This window comes from Gymnoscopelus braueri, assembly GCF_963280865.1.
Source record: "Gymnoscopelus braueri genome assembly, chromosome: 2".
Lineage (NCBI taxonomy): Eukaryota > Metazoa > Chordata > Actinopteri > Myctophiformes > Myctophidae > Gymnoscopelus > Gymnoscopelus braueri.
This window is the reverse complement of record NC_137604.1, coordinates 63,026,572-63,051,540: the sequence shown is the minus strand read 5'-3', so window position 1 is coordinate 63,051,540 and position 24,969 is coordinate 63,026,572. Positions and strand designations below refer to the sequence as shown.

The 24,969-nt window shown below is 41.3% G+C and overlaps 1 protein-coding gene across 3 annotated transcripts in view; it reads left to right on the top strand.

The window, feature by feature from the left end:
• Positions 1–12,811, top strand: part of arfip1 (ADP-ribosylation factor interacting protein 1 (arfaptin 1)) — a 35,654-nt gene extending 22,843 nt beyond the window's left edge. For all 3 annotated transcript variants that reach the window (XM_080456693.1, XM_080456692.1, XM_080456691.1), the window contains 5 exons: positions 1,412–1,524; positions 4,462–4,683; positions 5,729–5,886; positions 6,477–6,651; positions 8,622–12,811. In XM_080456693.1, the coding sequence (XP_080312819.1) occupies positions 1,412–1,524; positions 4,462–4,683; positions 5,729–5,886; positions 6,477–6,651; positions 8,622–8,777 (824 nt within the window). In that variant the 3' untranslated portion in view covers positions 8,778–12,811. The remainder of the gene's footprint in view (positions 1–1,411; positions 1,525–4,461; positions 4,684–5,728; positions 5,887–6,476; positions 6,652–8,621) is intronic.
• Positions 12,812–24,969: the final 12,158 nt, after the last annotated feature.

The following is a 24,969-nucleotide window of genomic DNA, read 5'->3' as shown; positions in this document are numbered from 1 at the left end:
ATTTTCAGGTGGGACACCAATTTCATAGAATAAGAATAGACAACCCATTTTATCAGCTTAAATTGTTAGTGTCTTAGTTCTCTCTCCTGATTGAATCAAAATTTTATCCCGACCTGAAAATGTATTTTCTGTTTACAAAGGGCTAGAGAGACCCCTGTTACTGAACAAACACTAATATACACAAACATAGAGCTATTCAACACTTCTTTTTAACAAAATAACTTCTTAAATATTGCTGATAGGGTAAATACCAGTATTCTATAGAAACTAAACTGTTGACGTAAACTTACACACAACTAGTGGTTGAGATGGTTGTCTGCTTTGTAACGGCAGGGGCTCAGTATTAACCTGCTCCTAGTTCCTGAACGCTGCCGGAAATGAACAAGAACCTGATTTTGCTCAACTCTTCAAGTATTTCTTATGATTCCTGCTTGCTGCTACACTCCACAGCTTGACACCTTACCTGCATTTTCAGTGTTTCCTGTTCTGCTGAAACACTAGCAAGGAGCTTCCACATTCTCAGGGCTGTTCTTGAGTGTTTGGTATTATTTTTTTAACAAAAATGTATATAAATGTCAGTCCTTATTTATTAATGATGAATGTCAACGTGGGTTCCAGGGACCCCCAGGGATCCTACAATATTGTGTCTGGGGAACCCCAAAATGGGGAACCCTTGGAGTCTGTGGCCTAATCATATCAGACGGGGGTCCTTGAAAAAAAAAGGGGGAAAAAGTAGAGAATCATTGAAGTCATAGATATATATAATCAGCATCTTCTGTTTCCTCTTATGCAAATTGTCTCAACACAGTTGAGTCACGTTGAGTCTTTGGTTAAATGGTGAATCTCAATTCACCTTTTTTAGAAATTGCTATATATATATATATATATGGGGCGGCCATAGCTGAATGGTTAGTGAGCCTGCCTAGGACTCTGGCGGTCCCAGGTACGATTCCAGCTCTCAGCAATGTGTCGAAGTGTCCATGAGCAAGACCCCTAACCTCTAACTGCTCCCACCTCCGCGCTCCTCTGTGGGGCAGCACTCAGCTGGGGGAAGCTGAAAACTGAAGTTCCCCCATGGGATGTGATGGGTATCCAAAAAACAAGCAAACATAAATAAATATATATATGTATCTATGTACATTTCTTTTATATATATATATATATATATATATATATATATATATATATATATATATATATATATATATATATATATATATAAATATATATATTACGCACATTTATATATACGTATATCTACCCTTATTCTCTGATCGACCAATAAAGTATATAATTTATACTTTGAAATAATTTGGAACGTTTTTTGGTTGATCAACACGTTAGTGTGATGAAGTATAAATGACCCTAAAGTCAGCCACCCTCTCCTCATACATGTGTGTTTATTGTTCAGGCACGATGCAAGGACAGCCAACTAGTGGAGCGGTGGTCCTGGCTGATGACCTGAAGAACCCGGCCATGGAGAAGCTGGAGTTAGTGAGGAAATGGAGTATCAACACTTATAAAGTAATGCTCTCATCTCTTTATTCTGTCTTGTTTCTTTCCTTCTCTGTCTCTCAGCGCTTGTCACTATGGGTACATCGGTTAATGGAGCTACTTTATTTGATTTAATCAATTATGAAAAATAATTGATTTTAATAAAATAACCGATTTTAAAAAAATAGCCAATCTACAAGCTCACAATGCTATCTTTTTGCTATTTTTGTGTGACACCGTTGGGGCTTAAGTGGTTAATCAGACTAATCGATCTAGTCAAAACATTTATTTAAAAAAATGAAGAAGTCTCACTCTTCCTGTCTCACTCTTAACTCTTTAAGTGCCACAATACGTCAAATACGTCATGAGGCCTGACGCCCCGTGTGCCACACTACGTCAAATACGTCATAAAAAAAAGAAAGATTAAAAAAAAGTTTTTTTTTTTGAAAAACATGTTCAGAACCGAAGATATGATGATTTGAAGATTTGCTGCTCCATTCACTTCTTGTTTAACTTTTTACTGAAAAAGGCTGTATCTTGGCTCCTAAGCACTTTTTTTTTACAATTAATTTTGGTTGTGGCACTCGGAACCAAAATTCCATAAATAAGCATGGCACTGAAAGAGTTAACTGTGTCTCACTCTTCATGTCTCACATATCTCACTCCTTAAAGTTGTACAATGCAAATTCACAACTAACGATTTTTAGCAACCTCTGCTGGTCACTACCGTCACTGCATACAATTTCCTTAGTCCTCGATTACCCAGAATTCCATTAGTTTTCACCGGAAGCCGGAAGCGTTTCAAAAAGCGATCTTTTAATTGTTTTATACTATCTACGGATCGTTTCTCTTAGCCAGTGGAGCATTAGTTACCATGAGCTGTGCTTTCTTTTTCTGTTCTTTTTCGATCTTCTAATCCTACATTCTCTTAAAATCAGCGTGAGGTTCATTTTTGTTATTAGCGCGATAGTTCCTGGCCAAACAGGAAACCGTTGCGGTAGTTCCTGGCCAAACAGGAAACCAGTGCATTTCCACCTCCGTTTTCCGGCCAGATGACGTCATTTCCCCGGGAAAGTCCCCCCAGTCCACGTTCAATATAAAATATATAAATAAAAGGCTTCCGGGGGTGAAATTCATGGAGTGGGTGTTGTGAAACTTTTGCCACTCACAAAAGATATACAATTTAACTTTAGTTTTGTTGAAAACGTTACCTAGTATGCCTTTAAGTTTTGTTATATTTAGGTTTGATATACCAAATAACAATGGCCCCGATTCATAACGAGGGTCGTATATATGGGGTAAATAAAGTTCGTAAAGGCCGGTCGTATTTTGGTAGTCACAAACGGACGTGCAATTCCCAAAGGGGTTCGTATATCACAGAGACGTGCGTACAACCAGTGCGTATGACCAGGTGTGATGATTACACTGGAAGGCTGCGTCCAACAGCATCCAACTTTAACGTCACCGTGCTGAACCGTGCTAAACAGCGTTGCCATGTCCGCTTATTATAAGCGAATTTGGGCTTATTTTTCTGTAAAGTTGCTTGTAAATATTGGTAGCTGTGGGGACCGCGGTTTTTTGGGCTTGTTTCTAAAGTGTAGTTGGTTATTTGGGCTTGCTTCACAATTGTTCAATTGTTTTAACCGGTGGTTCTCAAATATTTTTATGACATGGACCCCCAAGTTAATATGTAGGCTAATTTATCCCTATAAGCCCATCTGAAAATGTTTTGTGCCAGCTGGAGGCAGATTTGTGTTGTTAGAATGTTTAAAAAATCTTCCAAATATTGCACATTTTATTACAAGATTTTTTTTAAATATAGCAGATCTACAAGCTCACAACGGTTTAATTAAAGTGCTTATAATGGCCTAAGTGCCAGTTGCTTCTTTTGGGCTTGTTTTCCTAGACCTGGTTGCTTATTTCTCTCACAACATCTGGCAACGCTGATGAAAGTTTGAAGTTCAACTCCGCCTCGTCTAAAGATAACAGATGCGGCTTCGCATCGCCTTGACAACTTACTGTTCTGTCTGGAAGCGGATCACGTAATAAATGCTCTCATGTGTAATGAGAATAAATAAGTTTACAAGGTTTAACCCCATTACCAAATAAAAGGCTAATAAAACGTGGAAAGGATATATATAAGGTAAAAAGGTATATATATATATAAGGTATATATATATGATGCATACTGTAGGCTACAAGCAATATATAGTTTGACATTTATTATTTTATTTTTTATATATATGTGTTGACAAATGTTGGGCACATATATATTTTATTTGAGGTTTGCCACTGTTGTAATTGATTTTGGCATGAAGAATAAAGCATTCTAAAGACATACGCACATTTCAGCCCTGGTAAGACAGCCTCAGGGCTGACCTGAGAACGTGCGCACCTGACGCACAAAACACAGACCAAAAAACTTTTATGAATCCGACCGCAGGTGTAGGATTTGTCCTAAATGCCGGTAGGTACAAAATATGGTCGTAAATCCCTTTATGAATCGGGGCCAATGGCCCTCTTACGACCCCTTTGTGAATCGGGGCCAATGTTCTTATGCTATAGCAGAAATGTAAACAAAGATATTAAACTATCCTTTAATGTGAAATAAAGGAATTCAGTCTCCCTTTGCTTTTATCTAAGTGTACTAGTCCAGTGGTTCTCAAAGTGGGGTCCGTTCTTGAAGGGGTTCCAGGGCGTCCCCAGCAAAAGTAGTTAATGTAGCATCACAATCATTTTAACCGCTTTATCCATATATACGTTGGCTATTCAAAAATAGCAGATCTACAAGCTCGCAGTGCGGCACGATTGAACATTTTTGACACACAAATCTTCTATTCTGGGGGTCCCTGGCACAACATATTTTAAATTTGGGGATCCTTGACAGCAAAAAGTTTGAGAAACTGTACTAGTCTATATATTACTAATAGTAATATGATGTAATGATGTACCATATATGTTCCACAGTGTACGAGGCAGATCTTGTCAGAGAAGATGGGCCGTGGCTCCAGGACGGTGGATGTGGAGCTGGAGGCTCAGATCGAGGTCCTACGAGACAACAAGAGGAAGTACGAACACGTGGTGAAGCTGGCCCAGACGCTGGCCAACCAGCTGACTCAGATCATGCAGACGCAGAGGCAACTGGGAGACGCCTTCGCCGACCTCAGCCTCAAATCACCAGAACTCCACGTGAGTCTGATCAGGGTCTCATTCATTTTTAAAGGGATGTGTTTTATCCCTGCTTCTGGTCAGACTGAATTAAACATGCACATGCATTTCCTATGCGGCAAATGTAGACTGTCTGATATGTTTGATAATATCACGAGTTAACAACAATTGAATTCAAAATTGTAAAAATTCAACGTGTTGTGAGCTTGTAGATCATTTTCAGGAAAAAAGAAAAGTGAACATGCCCAAAACAGGGATGCCAAGGTTAACCACATGAACCCTAGCATCCCTACTCTATGCATGTCATAATAGGCAAACATTCGAGGAAAAAAAAAGTCAAATATTGGCAGAAAATAGCAGATCTACAAGCTCACAACGTGTTGCAATGCGACGCATTGTGAGCTTGTAGCTTACTTTTGCCAGCTTGTAGATCGGCTATTTCAGTGAAGAGATTTGGTGTAGAGGGAAAAAAAAGCTGGCGGCCAACAAAGTACAGATCCCTGGTTTCTGCCAGTCAACAAAGTATACCGTTGTTGTCGGGCAGAAACCATCTCCATCTCCATTTTTTATATAAATCAGTGCTATAGAACACCCTGTGTGTTAAAGTGGTCAGTGGTGTTGTTGTGTGTACCAGGAGGGACTGATAGACAGACAGACATACATGACAAGGACTTCAGCTGCTGTGCGCCCCTGCCCCCCCCCCCCCCGTACTTACACCCCCCCCCCCTATCAACTTTGATGGGGCAGTGTTGTGGTGTTCTAAAAACATGGTGTTTTATTTTCTGAAAAGTTTATATTTTGGACATACCGGTCCGGTAGCTGGTTTCTGTCCGACAGCAGATATATACTGTAGGGTTTAAGTGGTTAATAATTGATAATAAAGTGATTTAGTGTAAACTTCTATATACTGTATATTTTTTTCTACACTCTTTGTCAGGGTGGAGAAGCATCTACACCTTTTTTATATATTTATTTGTTGAGGGAACAGTTATATTTGTAAATAATTTCCTGATAACCCGTAGTATGTGCTACAGTAAGGAGACAAATTGAAAAAATGTCCTTCCAGGAGGAGTTTGGCTACAACGCTGAGACCCAAAGGCTGTTGTCCAAAAACGGAGAGACGCTGCTGAGCGCCATCACCTTCTTCATCTCCAGTGTGAACACGCTGGTGGACAAGACCATTGAAGACACCATGGTGAACATCAAGCAGTACGAGTCAGCCAGGTAACAACACAACATGTTCCATCTACGTTTAGGGTTTGGGATCCTTTTAGGAATTTATCGATTCCGGTTCCTTAAAGATTCCCTCTTAACGGTCCGATTCCTTATCGGTTCCCTTTAACGCTATAGGGGGTTCCAAATGGACCTTTATACTGCGTTCACACTGGCAGATACAAAATATACAAAGCTACACAGCATATTTGTAGCTTTGTATCTTTGTAGCTGAAGTTGAAACCAGCTCATCTCTTTTGTAGCTTTTGTAGCAGCTACAAACGTTGGATGTATCTTTGTATCTTCATGTCGGCTTCTGTTGAAAAAGAATGGTAGCCTGTATCTTTGTAGCTGCTAGTGTGATTCAGCATTGCAGGTCTGTAACTCTGAGAGTGTACAAATGGAACCAAATGGACCCGTAAGGGTCCATTTGGTTCCATTTGCACACTCAGAGTTAAGGTGGTGAAACTCAGAGTTAAGGTGGTGAAATTTTAAAGTTTGAGAACCACCAGTATTGTAATTGTATAGCAGACATGAAATATACTTCTGTACTGCAGTTTGATGTCTTACAACCATGCTGATATCTCTCTCTCTCATTGCAGAGTCGAGTATGATGCGTACCGTACGGACCTGGAAGAGTTGAACTTGGGACCGCGTGACGCAGCCACCATGCCCAAGATCGAACTGTCTCAGCAGCAGTTCCAGATCCATCGTGACAAGTACGAGAGAATGCGCAACGACGTCTCCATTAAGCTCAAGTTCCTGGAAGAGAACAAGGTAACGATAATGAACTTCCATGAAGCGCTCTTTGAAACTGGGTTACAAGGTGCTTTGCTATAGCGAGATAAAGTACAGCCATAAATTTAAAAAAACGGTAAAAAAAACTGATAAAATAAACATCAATAAAACAAATCGCATCATTTCACACATTCACTGCCATTGACGCCGATCCCCGTAGTTTATAATCCACCCGTTCACCGCCATTGATGGAGATCTCCGTCATTTCAACAAAAAAATGGTTCCTGGTTAACTTATTACTTTAAAATCCTGTATCTCGGCTCCTGTGTTTTACTATGTATTTTTGCCAAAACATGCTATTTTCAATTGGGTATAACAAGAGAACGGGAGGTTACAATGACATTTCTTTTTGCAAGCACAGTGAAACCCTCTGTGATTAGCAACCATCAGGGGATCGATCATACTGGAGATAATTATTCTGTGGTTCTTGAAAAATTTGTCAGAATGCTTAAAAATGCTGGCAGAAGCTACCTGCCAGCATTAGAAAGCCCCTGGCAGTGAATGTGTTAACACCAATTTAAACACATTAAGACAAACATAAAACACATCTCTGCTGTCCGGCAGAAACCAGCCAACTCCAAAATGTTCATTTTTCAAAAACAAAAAAAAAGTGGAGTTAGGAGGTTTTGTTCATCATTGATTAGAACAGCTGAATGGACCTCCAAGCTCACAATGAGGTTGGAGGTCAAAAGGGGGTGGAGCCTGGAGTCAGCTAAACCAGCTAACTCCACCCCCCTTTGGTGAACTTAGCTGGTTTAGCAGAAAGTTTGAGGTTCCAATGGAGTTAGAACGTTTTGTCAGAAGCACTTTTTAATACTTTTCATTGGTTCAATAATTTTTTTATCAACACACAGACGTAAAGGGTGTTCAATGGCCCTGATTTATGGAAAAAAATGCAAAAGTGGAATAATGGAGTTAGCTGGTTTCTGCCGGACAGCAACGAACCTTGTATAATTTATACAAGGTAATACACCTGGATAAGAAAGGCAATAGAAGGCTGAGCATTGCATGGTTTGGTACACCAGAATTGACTGTTGATTGTACTACACTTGAGAGGTGAGTGCTAGGGGGTGAGGTGGAGTCTGAAGAGGTGAGTGCTAGGGGGTGAGGTGGGGTCTGAAGAGGTGAGTGCTAGGGGTGAGGTATAGTCTGAAGAGGTGAGTGCTAGGGGGTGAGGTGGGGTCTGAAGAGGTGAGTGCTAGGGGTGAGGTATAGTCTGAAGAGGTGAGTGCTAGGGGGTGAGGTAGAGTCTGAAGAGGTGAGTTTTCAGACTGCAGTGGAAAATGGAGAGTGAGTCTGCAGTTATGAACGAGAAAGGTGGGGGGGGGGGGGGGGGGGGTCATTCCACATCTTGGGAGCCAGGAGGTGTCCGGAGGGAGAAGAGTCTAGGATGCTTTGGCCAGAGTGTTTTAGAGAAGGGAGGGACAGATGTCGTCTGATAGCTGACCAGCGTTTTAACCCATTAAGACCGGGATACATATCTGTGTCATTTTAGATGTATTTGGCTATTCAAAAATAGCAGCTATACAAGCTCATAGCGCGGCACTTGGTGCCGCACTGCACTATGAGCTTGTAGATCTGCAAATATTTGCTTCTGGGGGTCCCTGGAACAACATATTTTGAGTTGGAGGGGGTTTGCAGACAAATACATTTCATATCATTGAGAACCACTGATATTATAGCAACATAATATATATATATACTTTTTCAAAAAAACTGTTAGGATTCAGAAGCAAAGATTTGAGTTTAAAATGTTCACTTTAAAAATATATATATTCAAAGATTTGCAGACATTTTTACGATTTTTGAATAGCTAAAGAATTGGATGCTTCTACTGTACAACCCTGTTGTACTGGGCAGCTCTCGGGTGTGAATGTCCATATATCCTGGATGATGTTAAAGAAAAGTGTCTCTCTCTCTGTCCTTCTGTCTGTCTGTTATCCAATCAGGTGAAGGTTCTGCACAACCAGCTGATCCTGTTCCACAACGCCATCGCTGCGTACTACGCCGGGAACCAACAGCAGCTGGAACAGACGCTCAAGCAGTTCCACATCAAGTTGAAAGTGCCGGGCGCTGACACTCCATCTTGGCTTGAAGAGCACTAAGGCTTGGTTTATGTGTAGTCGCCCGCGCTAGTGTCGCGCACCGAAAACAGCGGATCTACAAGCCTGTATTTCGGGTGTTTCTGTTGAGCACCGTGTCGCGCAACAAAGTATAATTCGGGCATTAAGCATTCCTCTTTCCTACTTCATATTTACCCACCCACACACACACACAAACGCATACACACACACACGCATATGTACACACACACACAGCTCAGTCTGAGCTTCCCAAATGAAACGACCTCCCCACAGACACTACAGGAACACCACTCGCCCTTTTTTCTCTCTCTCTCTCGTTCTGTCTCTCTCTCTCTTTCTCTCATGTTCTTTCCATTTAAATATTTCAGGATTGTAAATGTTTTACATGAACAATTGGCAAAACGACAATAGAAAAACTAAATATTTAGTTGTTATCTCTGACGATCATATTTACTCATTCTTCTTGCTCTCCGTGTAAGATTGTATGGCGTTATTAGCAAATCACAGAATCTCTCCTCCTCTGATCTCATCATCTTTGCGATTACTTCAATTCATGGGAAATGCACTTTTGTACAAGTTGACAAATCGGGCTGAGCAGGGGACTCTATATATATAAATATTGAGAGAAAACTGTAAACAGCCTTTTTATTCCAGCATATGAATGTTGTATCCCGGTGGCTGTTTTTTAAGTGCGTCCCGTGGGATAAAAATGGCTACCATGTTCTGCCATTTAGCTTTCATTTCTTTTCTCGACTTTTGTGAGAAGGGGGGGGGGGGTCTACATGCTTTAGGAAAGTCTTTGCCAACCAACATTCAAAACCTTTTCAATGCGTACCGTCTATCGCGACTGGATTCCTGTTTGAAACGCAGGACAAAATGGAGTCCATATAACTGCCTGTAGGTCTGTAGGGAGTGCTCATGCACGCTTATTCGCACAATGTTTAGTTGTGACTCGGATGCGAGTCATCGTGCATTATATTAGAAGATGGCAAACTGCCTTAATGCCACAAACGAAAAATGTACTCCCCTTGTGAAGATCCTTCTTCATAAAGATGTGATGAAAAAGAAAAAAAGTGAAACAACAGCAACCTTCCTACTGTCATCTCAACCAGTAGTAATCCTATTTCTGTCTTTTAACCCATTAAGACCGGGGAAAGAATCTGTGTCATTTTTAGATTTCTTTGGCCATTCAAAAATAGCAGATCTACAAGTTCATAGCGCGGTACTCGGTGCTGCGCTACGAGCTAGTAGTTGCTAATCCTGAAAATGTGTGCAAATCTTTCAATATATATATATTTTTAAAGCAAACATTTGTAACTCAAATCTTTGCTTCTGGGATTCTACAAATGTCTTCTGAAAACAGTTTTTTTTTTAAACGTACGTTTCTATACCAGTCGTTCTCAAACTCTTTTCATGTCAAGGACCCTCAAAATGATATGTATTTGGCCACGGACTTCCATCTCAAAATATGTTGTTCCAGGGACCCTCATGAAGCAAAGCGTTTAGTTACAAATGTTCCCTTTAAAAAATAAATGTATTTTAGATATTTGCACAAATGTTCAAGATTTTCCACAAATAGCAGATCTACAAGCTCAGAGTGCCGCACTATGAGCTTGTATATCTGCTATTTTTGAATAGCCAAATAAATCTAAAAATGACACAGATGCGTTCCCGATCTTAATGGGTTAAGATTAGGCCAGTTGATGGAAACATTCCCAATTTGCATATTATTCTTTATGGCTTTTAAAAAAAGTGCAATTAAAGCTCTCTTGACAGACGTTTGGATGGAGACATAACTAGTGTTGAAGATACACCTACAAGCAGGTGCTAGATTTCAGGTCTTTGCACACTGGGGCTGTGACGAATAAATAAACGTTGTGAAAATGCAGCAGTGAATATAGCTGATGCCTCATTCATACAGGTCGATGCTTTTATTTTCGGTGGAAAATCGGCCTTGTTCCAGATAAAAAAGTTTGATGTTTTATCGCTGCGTAATCTACGCTTTATGTGTACTTATGAAACAATCAACAGTTGTGTCATGTAAAAAGAAACTGCCTCTGTGTGTTAGGAACTTTACTCCAGGGCATTCACAACCGCTGTCTGTGGCGTCACGTCGAAGCAGTTTATGCCAGGGGTCTTCAACTTTTTTCGGGCCAAGGACCCCCCCTAGCTGAGAGAGAGATGAAAGCAGGGACCCCCACTACATGCTGTATAACATTGTTGCAGATAGCTTTTCAGACATTTAACCACTTAAACCCTCGGTACTTGACCTCTGGCTCTGTACTTGGTCGGCTCTCTTCGGCCAAAAACAGCGGAGCTACAAGCTCACAATGCGTTGCAGCCTACACATTGTGAACTTGTAGATCAACTATTTTCAGAGAACGTTCTCCGCCAGAATAGGGATGCTAGGGTTCAAGTGGTTAATGTAAAAAGAAAAGAAAAAAGGTCCTATCACACAATGATTTGGCAGCCCCCCCATAGTAACTCTGAGTACCCCCTAGGGGTCCCTGACCCCCTGTTGAAGACCCCTGGTATTTGCTGAGATATAGACAACCTATAATTGCTGTACCTTCTGTCTAGAGGCTACGTTGTGAGGTAGGACTGAACACAAAACAAAACGATTGAATTTGACGCTCTTGTAATTCCATTGAAATTGAAGGACCAGCGTTATTATTACGTGACTTCACTGTACTGTATGTGCCTTGATTTCTAACTGTGTGTCTCTCCACTCTCTCCCAGTCGGGTCCTGCTTTTATTCAGACACACTCACTACCAGCTTCCAGGACCCGGCTGTTTAAAACGGAGAGAATTGACCACACACACACACACACACACACACACACACACACACACACACACACACACACACAAACACACACACAAACACACACACAAACAAACAACACACAAAACCACTCCACCAACTTCTGAAGTTGAAACCAATTTGAAGACTTTGTGTATTTGTACTCCTCTCAACGATATGTTTTGCATATTGCACATATGCACGTGTGTATGCATTTGAGACTAAATACAGGAAGAAAAGTGTAAGAACTGTATAATATGATATATAAGATGTATACCAAAACGTGGTCGAATTTGGAGAAACTTGTTAGTTTGTAAATAAGAGAGAAGAGACCAGCATGCCCTGCCTGAGCTGCTAACCTTTACGTTTTACTTTTTGGGCTGAAATGTATTTTTTTTCGGAGGAAGAACCCACACTGGTATTTCTAACCATATATATATATATACGTTAAATATACTGCATTGGCTACTGCTGCTTGGAGCGATCAATGGGGCCGCCATATTGGCGAGAGCAAGCCTAATGCATGTATGTCTATGGAAGCAGGCGGCCTCTCCACTACTTAAATCATAACTCGCTGAATTCTCAACCGCTTTTCAAGCAGTTTGGTTCTTTACAAATACTAAGCATGTAGTTCTGTTATCATATACTGTAGGATACGTGGTTGATGTGTGTTTGCATACCGAAACACCTTATCTTATGTGGATAATGACAGTAAAGATTATAAAACAGAAAAGAGTTTTAGTCTCAGGTGTACTTTATATACAACTCAAGCATATTTCTTTCAGTAAAGTTTTGGCAAGCTCTTAATATGGCGGCGAGATTAACGTAAGGCCCCAGTAGCCAATGCGGCATATACATATTTATGTCTATGTTTCTAACCGGGTGTGTCTTCACCTCTCATTTTGTTAACAGCCCATTATAGCAGTGTGAGAGTGTGTGTGTAATATGTACATCAAAATGTTGTTCCCCATAAATAACGCATAGATGAATTATATATATATATATTTGTAATTCTATTTTACCTTGGGTCTATGCAGCATTAGATGAATGCTGTTATTCGGCATCTACTTGGTGTTTTTTTTTGTTTTCCTGAAGACTTGCTACAGTATGTGTGTGCTGGCGGAAACTGTACCTACCTTTTTGTAATAATGAAACGTTAATAGATGGATGTTGAGTTTTAAAAGGGTCCCTCTGAACATTGTAGAACATCTTTTGGACAAAAATAAACCTGTTTCTCTTCTCTTCAACTTGGCTGAAGACTCTTGTGGTCTGCTTCATGATGAGTGTGTCTTTGCAGGTTTGCTGATGTCTTTTATTTTGGGAAAATAACTAAAATATCCGATCTAGCTCACAACATAAATAACATTAATTTACTCTACGGATTGGATGTTTTATTCACTGAAGAAAAACGTTATGATTTGCAGCCTTAACAGCCTGATTTATACATAGCTGATCTACAAGCTTACAACGCATCGCAGCTTGTAGATCTGCTATTTTCATTGTGCGACACCAGCGAGCAACCAAGTATAAATCAGCCTTGATTTGTATCAGTTGAATCCTACCACTAGGGGCCAGCATTGAGGGAACAAATTTAAGCAAGGTGTGTGTGTGTGTGTGTGTGTGTGTGTGGCAGTGTGGGGTGACTGAGGGTGAAGGTGGATAGTATTACCATGAAAAATGTTTTCATTCTATATATGTGCTTTTAAACTTGTTTACTCAAATACTGTACTTGGGTACAACTTGAGGTACTTTTACTTTACACGAGTATATACATTTGTTGATACTTTATACTATTCCACTACATCTATTCTGTATTTGAAAACATCAGTTACTAGTGCAGATTTGTATTATTAACACAAACCCCTATGCTATACTTGTGAGCTCGTCGATCTGCTATTTTCCCAAAAAATGAGTACTAAGTCCATTTTTCTGCCAATACTTTTGGTACTTTTCAATTGTGAGTGCGGGCCCTTTACTTGTAACAGCCCGGTATTGTGGAATTGATACTTAAGTTAACAATCAGAGTACTTCCCCTCCACTGGTTTTAAAACATGATGGTGCATGTGGTTTCCTCCACTTCCCCTCCGTTCAGGTACAACCCCCCCCCCCCTGTCTGCTGTTCATTGTAAACAGAGCAGTGGGTCATTGTATTGTGTTGTATGTGCTGTTGACATAAGGACTCAAATGGCTGTGTAATCCCTTCAGTGCAACAGGATGAATCCTCGGCACTAAAAGGTTGATCCTTTCTGTTCACCACTGATGGACTGTGTCTTGTCTGAGTTTATTCTGGTCCAGGTGCAGGCGGGTCCCGTTTAATCCTACCTCCACCACACCCACAGACACACACACACACTTAACAGGATCTTTATAAAGAAAATAAATAACAAATGAAAGCCTCTATTTGATGTTTTATTTCTTAACATGAACCCTAAAAACTGGAACCACAGCTGTATCATTGCGTATGTTTCCTTCCAACAATGAAGGGAAAATGATAGAAATCACAGAATGAGAGATTACTTTTTTTTGTCATTAAGTTTTTTTTATTTAATGAGAGTATTAGATCAGGGGGGTTCCCAAACATTTTCAGTTAGAGGCCCAAAACATAAATGAAATGTTTCCCCAGGACCCACACTTACAAAAATATGCATTAATCACTCACAAATAGCCGATAGATATGCTTGTTTCTTTCGGCTTTGTGTGTGTGTGTGTGTGTACACAGGTAACAATACTTTGCCTCAAGTGAGGTCCAAAACCCCACAAGAGGAATGTAGTTTTCCTGTTTACTGCGATTGTTTAGAGCTAACAGCTAAGCTTACAATTAGGAATAGATTCAGGTTGGGCTCATGGTTGGGATCAGGTATTTAGGGTTAGGGGTTGTGTTTGGGTTTAGGGTACAAAATGTCATTTTAACGAACATTAGCCATCCTAAAATGTTGCTGTCCTCACCAGCATGGAAACCCCAACAATCAGAACAAGAGGAGCGCTACAGTGTTCTAATAACTAGTGAAGATAAAGAAAAAATGTTGGAAGGTGTTCTTTGGTCCTTAGAAGCCACTAAAGTAAAAAAAAGAAACGTATTCCAAGGCACTTTTCACAATGTTAGCCTCTGATGGCCTTCTTCAGGGCAAACAGGAATGCCGCCTTGCGTGTGTGTGTGTGCGTGTGTGCACGCGTGCGTGTGTTTCCCAGCATTTGAAGGAGTCAGCGACTCGGTGTCCCCATTGACAGGCAGTGCAGATCATTACACATGTACATGTAATGATGTGGAGTTGAGCCCATTTGACAAAGTGCTCACAGAGCAATTAAAGCTCACCGCAGAGCTCGACTGCAAAGGACACAGGAAGTCATTAAGGCTCACACCAGCCCTAATTAGTTTTCTGTGCTGTCATGTAAGTCATCAAGTTATGTAAGTCGTCTTGGTAGATGTATACTTTGACCGAGATCCTCCAGGGCTCTACTTGGTCCGCTCCTTTTCCCCCCTACTATATCCAAATCTCTTTGCTTAAAATAGCAGATCTACAAGCTTGTAGATGTGATATTTTTGCTGAATGTTAGCCCCACTACCCCACCTTACCCCCTCTGCCTGTAGGGGCTGACACTAAGTACCACAAGTAGAAAGTACTCATTATGCAGAATGTCCCGTTTCACAAGTTATCATGTCTAAAATGTATAAAAAATCCTTTGAAAATTGCAGATCTACAAGCTCACGCGACGCGTTGTGAGCTTGTAGATTGGCTATTTTCAAATAAAGTGTAGTGCTTAATGTATGTTTTGTAATAATAATCAAATCAAAGTAACTAGTAACTAAAGTTTTCAAATAACTGTAGTGGAGTAAAAGTAGGCTACAATATTTGTCTCTGAGATGTAGTGGAGTAGAAGTATAAAGTATTGAAAATTGGACATACTTTAGTAAAGTAAAAGTACCTCAAAATTGTATTTAAGTACATCACTTGAGTAAATGTACTCACTTTTCACCACCGCCCATCAGGGCCAGTGATTGGCAGAGTGGGCCAGGGGCAGGTCGTCATCCACCTTGCCTCACCTGGGGGTGATTGGGGAAGCAGGCTATATAGGGGTGAGGGAACTAACATACTTTCTTCGTCTTCGTTTCTTCTTCTCCAGTGAGCAGCTGTTTTCTTGGGGTTCCTGCCTGTATTTTCATTTATCCACACACATGCACACATCACGCTCCACTCATCCATACACTGCAGACACCACTGATATCGAACATTTATTCACACTGATTGTTAGTTAGGTTCTGTTTTGTGTATGTTATGTAAGTTTAAATAAATCACTTTCTTTGTATTTTAATTCATGTGTGGACTCCCATTTTGTCACATACTTAATTCACCCGGTTTGTGACAAAATGGCAAGAAAACCTTACACACGTACACAAAGCAACGTCTAAACAAAACATTTGTTAATTTGCTTAAGCCATACATAAACCACTGCCATGTGTAATGAGCACCTTAAGCTCTGATTAGCGTAATTGATTAACAACCGTAGATGAGAATGGAATGTCATTAGATAACCTGTGCCACCTCATACCTCCAGCGTAAGGAAGATATATATTTCATCTAGAAATGGAGCCGGCTGTGCGTGAACGGAGAGGACACGGATTCCATCTATGCCTTTATTAAAGTCTGATATGGTTACTGAACACCTATACATCAATTGGTCTGTTCCTGGTGTAGTTAAGTCTTGGATCGATATTCTACCTCCTGTCACAGCTCACACATTTTGGGGTGGGGGTGAACCATATTATAAGTAGGCTATTCCTGAGGTCCAGGGCACCTCAACGATATCTATAGACTGTACTGCATTGGTTCTCATACATTTTCATGTCAAGGACCCCCAGATTTACACGTACAGTATTGCATGTTACTCAGTAGATTTAGATTATTACAAAACATACATTAACCAATTAAACCCTATATTTTATACATTGTCTATTTGGAAATAGCAGATCTACAAGCTCACAACTTGTAGCGCTGAGAATTTTGAAAACCTTTGAAAAACGTTCTGCATAATGAGTACTTTTATGAGTATGTAATGCTAATATACTGTAAGTTTTTTTAATACAGGACTTGTAGCAGAGTATTTCTACATTATGGTATGGTATTGCTACTTTTACTTAAGAAAATTTTACTTTCTCCACCACTGCCTCCAACCACTGCAGAATCAGAAATAGTAACATACTCTACAGATTGATTAAAATAATGTGTAATTCATTCAAATAAGTCCTGGATGTAGCATTAAGCTCACATTAAACGCTCCTCTTCAAAGTGACACAGAAGCCAATGTCACATAACTCAGTCCAAGAAGAAAGCAGCAGCAATTCAATTCAATTCAATTCAATTCAATTTAAATTCAAAGGGGCTTAACTGGCATGAAACATCTGTCTACATGGCCAAAGCAAAGTGAAAAAATTCAGCCAAGTTCAAAACAAAATATAGGCTAAGTACAAATAAAAGGGCATAAAGAAATGTTTAGGCCTTATCAAATTTAGCTGTGTGCCTTTATTTGCAACTAATAGGAAAACTAGCTTACAATAAAACCAAAAGAATTGTGCATAATGCAGACAATAATGTAATGTCAGAAATAGTTTCAAACGGACCTAAAAGTAGGAAAAGTTAGCTTGGGATAAACGTTTGAAACAAATGGCAGCAATATTCATAGTTTTTGCATTCGCTAGAACCTTTACTAGCCATGGATGGATCACACGACGGTCGTCTGTCATAACCGTCATGGATGAATTTCAACATAGTGTTTTCACTTTCTCCCTTTTGGCCCGTACATCTACATAAACGTTCATATTTCAAATATAGGGTGCTTACCCTATGGCCACGGATGTTACAATTATGTACGGGCCCACAAACCTGCCTGTTTATTCCGTATTGTTAAATAAAAAGCCTTTTAATCCAATTGGTGGCCATTGTGTCCGTATATTCTCCTACGTGACCCTATCGGTTGGGAGGTGTATTGTACTCTGATAAATTTAAACTCTATGATAAAATGGCCACCGATCAGATTACAATGCTTTTGATTGAAGAATACGGAGGATACGGGTACTTCTGAGGATTCGTCCATAATTGCAACATCCGTGACCATGGGGTAAGCACTTTATATTTGACATCTGAACGTTTATGTGTAGGGACAAAAAGGGAGAAGGTGCAAACACCAGGTTGAAGTTCATCCATGACTCTCACTCATGATATGACAGTCATGTTTCAGGTCAGGGCTACTTTGATACAAGTAGCAACAGTTTTTCTAATGTGTTTAAATGTAGTTGCTCTGTTTGTAACGTTGTATACAGTTTTTGTAGTTATATTATATAGCCTATGTCGTGCCTCGGTACAGACAGACAGTGCAGCATCGCTGCATCATCGCAGTGGGTCACAGTCACAAGCCGTACGTGTGCGTGGTGCACCGCGCGCGTCCACGCCTTGGTGTCACGCGCAGCCATAGGCGTGGACGCGTCTCCTCCACCTGGACCAATCACTATAGAGGAGGAGTGCGCGTCTGTGCTGCTGCAGGCTGCAGACCCGCACGCACACACACACACACACACACACACACACACACACACACACACAGCAGATCACAGGCAGCGGACTGTCTGCCAGCCAGTCCACCGGCTCTCTATACTAACTAAACCATCCTTCAAATAGCAACTAACCTGAACTAGATTTCCTCTGAGATCCGATGGACTGACTGATCCCCCCAAAACACCACAGCCTGCAGCCCGGGGACCCCCTGTCCTCCTCCCCTGGTAAGTCACCGGCACCCGGCACCCTATTTTATGTAGCTGATCATACTCCCCATCTATTAGAAATGAGGCTTAATGAACTGTAGAGACACTTGTTCGCTGCGTCTATGCATGTGTAATGATGACCTGCTGCTGGGTTCACCTTTAAGATGGTCTCTGTGACCGTTTTAACCTTCTCATTTCTTCACAGTTTTTTACCAAAATGTGATGTCCCTCCTGACAACACAGGGCTGTGATCCTGCAATGCAGTTACCCCAGTAGCCTATAGAGATGATGTATATATTTTATTTTTTATTTTTGAGGATAACACAACTAGCCTTTTTAAATGTAAGTTAAAAGTACAATTTTAAAAGCAATTTAAAAGTTACAGCTATGGGATATGTTTTCCCCCCATTGATGAGGGCTAGTCTGCTCAGGTAGTGTACAGATGATGTTGTTTTTTCATTGATCAACTGACTGCTTCTTCATCATCATTCTGCCTTGTTGCATAATCCTCGTTTTGATAATGATTGAGGGGAAACTTCATTGTTTAGCTTTGTACTTGTTTTGTCCAATGCATTTCAACCTCTTTCAACTTGGCTGGTGTCCATATTTTGGGCATGTCATTGATAATATACAGTAGGTGCGTCTATCAAAAGTTTTTTCAGACATTTTTCCAGAAATTGATAGATCTACAACATTGGTTCTCAAACCTGCAGGGTTTCTTGTAGATGTTCCAAATGTGGACCCTTACAGGTCTGTAACTCTGAGAGTGTATACAAATGCAGTGTACAAATGGACCAAATGGATCCTTACAGGTCTGTAACTCTGATAGTATACAAATGGAACCAAATGGACCCTTACGGGTCCATTTGGTTCCATTTGTACTCTATCAGAGTTATGGGGGTCCTTGAAATAAAAAAAAGTTTGAGAACCACTGATCCTACAAGATTGTAGATTGTCTATTTTCACTATTTGTGGTACGATGAAGTATATCTTGAGTGGTGAAGTCACTGGCTGTATCTCATAGTAGTGCTGCTGTGCTGTGTTGTTGGGGTAATGGGGTCCCTAATAAGTGAACTTTCAACCCACATGTTGGTTTTGTAGTCGGACCCGCATGGACGCGGCTTCCTTTGGCTTTGTGTGCGTTGTTCCACACACACATACACACACACACACACACACACACACACACACACACACACACACACACACACACACACACACACACACACACACACACACACACACACACACACACACACACACTGAGAGATGAATTAGGGGGCAATCCATCCATTCAAGGGTTGGGAACAATACTCCTCCATGGGAGGAGAGAAAGAAAAAAGTTCCTCCGAGAGAGAGGTCGGGTCAAGGAGGGGGGGCGCAGTGTCACCCCTGGTTGCTGGGGGAGTCACAGGCTTAACAGGGAACACTCAATACTCTGACGTCACCTCGAGGAGGAGGATGAGGTTATGGGGGGGAGTGGAGGGGGTCCTTGATTTATCTTTGTCAGAGCAGGCAGGGGTTGGGGATAGTGATGCTGTCAAATGTGGCTTAAACTACGATGTTCTGAACAAAACAATGTCCTGTCTGTTTTTTAGTGGTGTGATAACTTTTATCAGGCTGAATAAAACTTTAAAAAGTGGCTGTTTTGGTTTTATGAATTGAATTCTCTAGTGGCACGAATAACTGGCTGTGTGAAGAGTTACAATTTACAATTGAGGCATTTAGCAGACGCTCTCATCCAGAGCGATTTACAAGCATGTAATAGTTGCTGTCAACATTAGCAAATTCTAATGTTCTTTATTGAAAAACCTGTTCTCCTATTAGCCTACAGCAGTGGTTCTCAAACTTTTAGATTTCAAGGACCCCCATAACTCTGAGAGTGTACAAATGGAACCAAATGGACCCTTACGGGTCCATTTGGTTCCATTTGTACACTCTCAGAGTTACACACCCACAAGAGGTTTGGAACACCCTCAAGGAACTATGAGGGTCCCTGGACCACACACTTTGAGACCCACTGGCCTACAGTCATTCAATTATTTTGTTACTGTTTTATCACTTTCATTCAATTTTTTTTTAATTCTAGTTGCTTTTTTAGTAAGTATGAATACAGACAGAGACTGAGAGAGATCAATAAAAAGCAACATCTTTGACGTAAAACCTTGTGACAAATTCAGACCAAGGAATGCCTGGAAGCTAACAGTATAGCAACAAGTGACAGCCAACCCCACACGCCTTTGCCAAACGATTCTGTGTTTATCTTTTGCAAATTAGCTTTCGGTGCTTAATGTAATGACATGATATTCTTCAAATGGCCCCAGGTGTGTTATCTTAGATAAACACTGCTTTGGGGGGATTTATGGACAGTGCTTATGCTCGCCTCTTGTTTTGTGTTTGTGTGGAATTCTGTCACGTAATCCGTGTGTATGGGAAGAGTGCAGCCTGTCTTTCTCAGGTGTGCTATCCTAACACACCGGTTCTCAATGTCGGGGTCTGTGGACCACCGAGGGGTCCAAAATAGACCCTTACGGGTCTGTAACTGTAACTGAATACTTTATTAACAAGTTTGTTAGCAGTACAGGTAGTCAAATGTTATGCTAAAAGGATAACACAAAAAGCCACAGGGGCTTGTTTGCAATGTTTTCCATTGTACTCTCATCAGTGGTGGAAAGTAACTAAGTACATTTACTCAAGTACTGTACTTAAGTACAATTTTGAGGTATTTGTGCTTTACTTAAGTATTTCCAATTTCCAATACTTTTACTTTTACTCCACTATATATCTGAGGAAAATATTGAACTTTTACTCCACTACAATTATTTGAAAACTTTAGTTACTAGTTACTTTGCAGATATACATTTTTATATTATAAAACATACATTTACCACTTCAGTCCTATCTAACATACAATTGGCAGACTGGCTGAACATGTGTTTGTACCTGTGTTTGTAAAAAAACTGCGCACTGCGCATGCGTATGCACCGCTGTTGCCAGATCGTGCGCGAGCAACAAGCAACCAGCTTCATGAAAAAACACAAAGCTGCGCACTGCGCATGCGTCGACGCACTTTCTCTAACCAATTTACACCCACTTCACGCTTACAACACCTGGACATGACATGGCAACCCAACCCAACCTCACTCTCCCAGCCTATCAGCGTCGTCGCTCAAACACGAACGGCAGCCATTGTTTCGGTTCATTGTTTCTCTGCCCAGCTTTCTCCGGACTTTTCAACTTCACAAAGCTCTCAAACTTCTTCTTTGAGGCACGGAATTTACTTATAAGATATCGTTTGGATAGAATTTAGTTGTTTCACTTCATATGTGTGGTCAATTAATCATGACAGAGCCTATTTAAAAATACAAATTCAGAGAACCGGCAGGGGCGGCCACTCACACGCATGTATCCGAATAAGGCACCCTATTTTGGGCATGGCCATCTCAAAAGTCCCGTTGCATCACATTAGTCGCGGAGGTGGCAAAAATGCACTGCAATTGGCTGAAGGCGAAAAACGGTGCGTACTCACCCACCAGCGTATGTTGGCACACACACACACACACACACACACACACACACACACACACACACACACACACACACACAGATCTGTTGTGCTGTGTGTGTGTGTGTGTGTGTGTGGGTGGGGCGGGGGGGACAGCCATGCGCGCACACAGGGAGAGGGGGGGAGAGAGAGGGAGGGTGGGAGAGAGAGAATAGTCAGCCAAACAGCGAGAGAGAATTTTCGCTGACGGACAGACAGAGACAGAGAGACAGAGAGGGAGAGAGAGAGAGAGGAAGAGAGGGAGGGAGGGAAAGAGAGAGAGAGAGGGAACGAGGGAGGGAGAGAGAGGAAGACAGGGAGAGAGAGAGAGAGAGAGACAAGGAGATGGAGAGAGAGGGAGGACGGCAGGATGCGATGCATTGTTAAAAAAAATTAAACTTTTTTGGGGGAAATTTTTATCCCACGATTTTTGAACCCCAAAATAAGCGAGCCCTCGCTTATTTTTGCGCAGACGTAATTTGTTTGTCATTGTGGTGAATGTTGTGTGTGATGCTGATGTTTGTTGTGTGAAGCTTAATGTCAGAGTGTTTGTGTTGGAGCGCCTCAGTGCGGCTGCAGAGTTCATGTGCAACATCTTGCATGCGTGGCTGTGGCTTCACAGTTTTCCTTCGCCGTGTCTGTAGGTCACGGCCTGGAGACCCCAGGGTCTCCAGGGACCCCTAAGGGGGGGGGGGGGTTCTTTATCCCATGATTTTGTACCCCCAAACGACATTTTCTTTGGGGGGGTTAGGGGGGGGTACTAGAATTCTGCCCGCGTAGCGGGCAGAACTTCTAGTTCTATACATAGGCTATTTGAAAATAGCCGATCTACAAGCTCGCGTTGTGAGCTTGTAGATCTCCTATTTTCAAACCTTTCAGTACTTTTGCTTTTGGTACTTTAAGTCCATTTTGATACCAATACTTTTGTAATTTTACTCAAGTAAATTTTTAACACCTGACTTTTACTTGTAACAGAGTACAATACAATACATATATAGGAATAAAACTCAGTAGCATCATAAGGTTTATTTACAGAGAAAGGAGGGGTGGGGGAGGGGCAGAGGATTCTACTATATCAAGGTGTTCAAGGAGTTCATACTATGCTCCATTGTCTTATAATTTATTGACTCTTACTGGCCTGTTAAGGGTCCATATGGACCCCTGGTGGGCCCCGGGCCAGACGTTGAGGAAATTGTATATCCTACAGAGGCTTGCAGTGTGCGTTTCTTCTCCTGGGGGCATTCCCCACTCCCCACCCCCTCCTCTGGTCTTGTAAACATGTTTGCATTCTCTCTCTTTCTGTGTGTGTGTGTGTGTGTGTGTGTGGTGTGTGTGTGTGTGTGTGTGTGTGTGTGTGTGTGTGTGTGTGTGTGTGTGTGTGTGTGTGTGTGTGTGTGTGTGTGTGTGTGTGTGTGTGCGTGTGTGTGACGTGTGTGTCTCCAATGCCATCTGTTATTTCTATGGTTACCCAACACACCTGCCTGTAGCGTGGCTTGTCTCATCTTTGCACAGCATAATAACTGTCCCCAGTTGTTTGGTATAGTAGTATTGATAAGGCTGTTTCGTCTCACATTTTATGTGACATGGACGTTGTCGTTCAGAGAGGGGCGTACAGGAGAGCATGTGGAAATGCTTCTGAATAGACTGTATATAGAAGAGATTTAGTAGGTGTGTAATTGTGTAAGTTTCTCTTTGGAAACAAAATAAAGAAAAACTGAACTGACGTCAATGACATTTCATTTTAGAAGTATTTTCAAAGGAGAATATTCATTGCTTTATTGAACTGAGTGTGTCTGTGTGTGTGTATTTCAACAGAAACACTCATGTATTAGCACTTAGCAGCATTGTCTCTACATTAAACTATATAACGCAAGGTTTACTTTATAGTATAAAGTTTCCCTGTAATGCTGTAAAGCCATAGCCACTGTATAAAGTTTATACAGTGGGTATGGCATTACAGGGAAACACAACCGCAGTGGCTTGATACCACTGTATACCTTTATTATTGTGGCCTGTCCAAAAATAATGATAAAAACACATGAAACTCGAAAAAGTGCTCCTCGGAGCACAGGTCTCCGCCAGGTCAGGTACGTTATTCTGGCCTCCTGGTGGCGCTATAATAGGCCAATGTGAAAAGGGTGCCATTTATTCTTAGGTCTTTCACGGCAATCAGACACTGCATTCATGATTTGAGGCATTTTGTTCCAAAAATGTGTTTTGCTAAATTAGACCTGCTGGTGGCGCTATAACAGGCCAATGTGAAAAGGGTGGCATTTCTTCCTCAGCCTAGTGGGAATGTGCGTGTGAAATTTCACGGAAATCGAAAGCTGTGTGCATAGTTTTAGGCAATGAGGATGGAATATGGGAAATCGGACAGATCCGTGTTGATCACATGACTATAGAGATACTGTGTACCGATTTGCATGACGTTTGGATAAAATCTGTAGGAGTAATGTAAAAAAAATGGTTTTGCACAAATCGGCCTCCTGGTGGCGCTATAATAGGCCCATGTGAAAAAATTGGGGCAGAGGTTCTGAATTGGCATCCAGGGAGTGTGTGTGCACAGTTTCGGAGCGACCGGGCCATCGGTGCCGGAGATTAGCTGCTAACACACAGACAGGACGGACACACGGACGGACACACACACGGACGGACGGACGGACGGAGGGTAAAACATACTCTCTCGCCATGCCTTCGGCCTGGCGGAGACAATTATGGTAGGAGAATTCATCAGGTGTGTGTGTGTGTGTGTGTGTGTGTGTGTGTGTGTGTGTGTGTGTGTGTGTGTGTGTGTGTGTGTGTGTGTGTGTGTGTGTGTGTGTGTGTGTGTGTGTGTGTGTGTGTGTGTGTGTGCGTGCGTGTGTTTTGTCTGTTTCAAACTTCATTTAGAGCAACAAAATGATGTTACTCTTTTATATTATTGTTCCCTCATTATATGATTAGTCGAAGCATAATAACTGCCTTCGATGTTTGGACATTATCATTGTCAACTTTGTCTAGAATCTGCCCCCCTCTCTGTAAGTTACCATCATTCTACAGTATGTGCTTTTTGGAAAATAACTGCCTAGTCATACAATTGGCCAGAGTGCGATCAATAGTGCGCATGTAACTT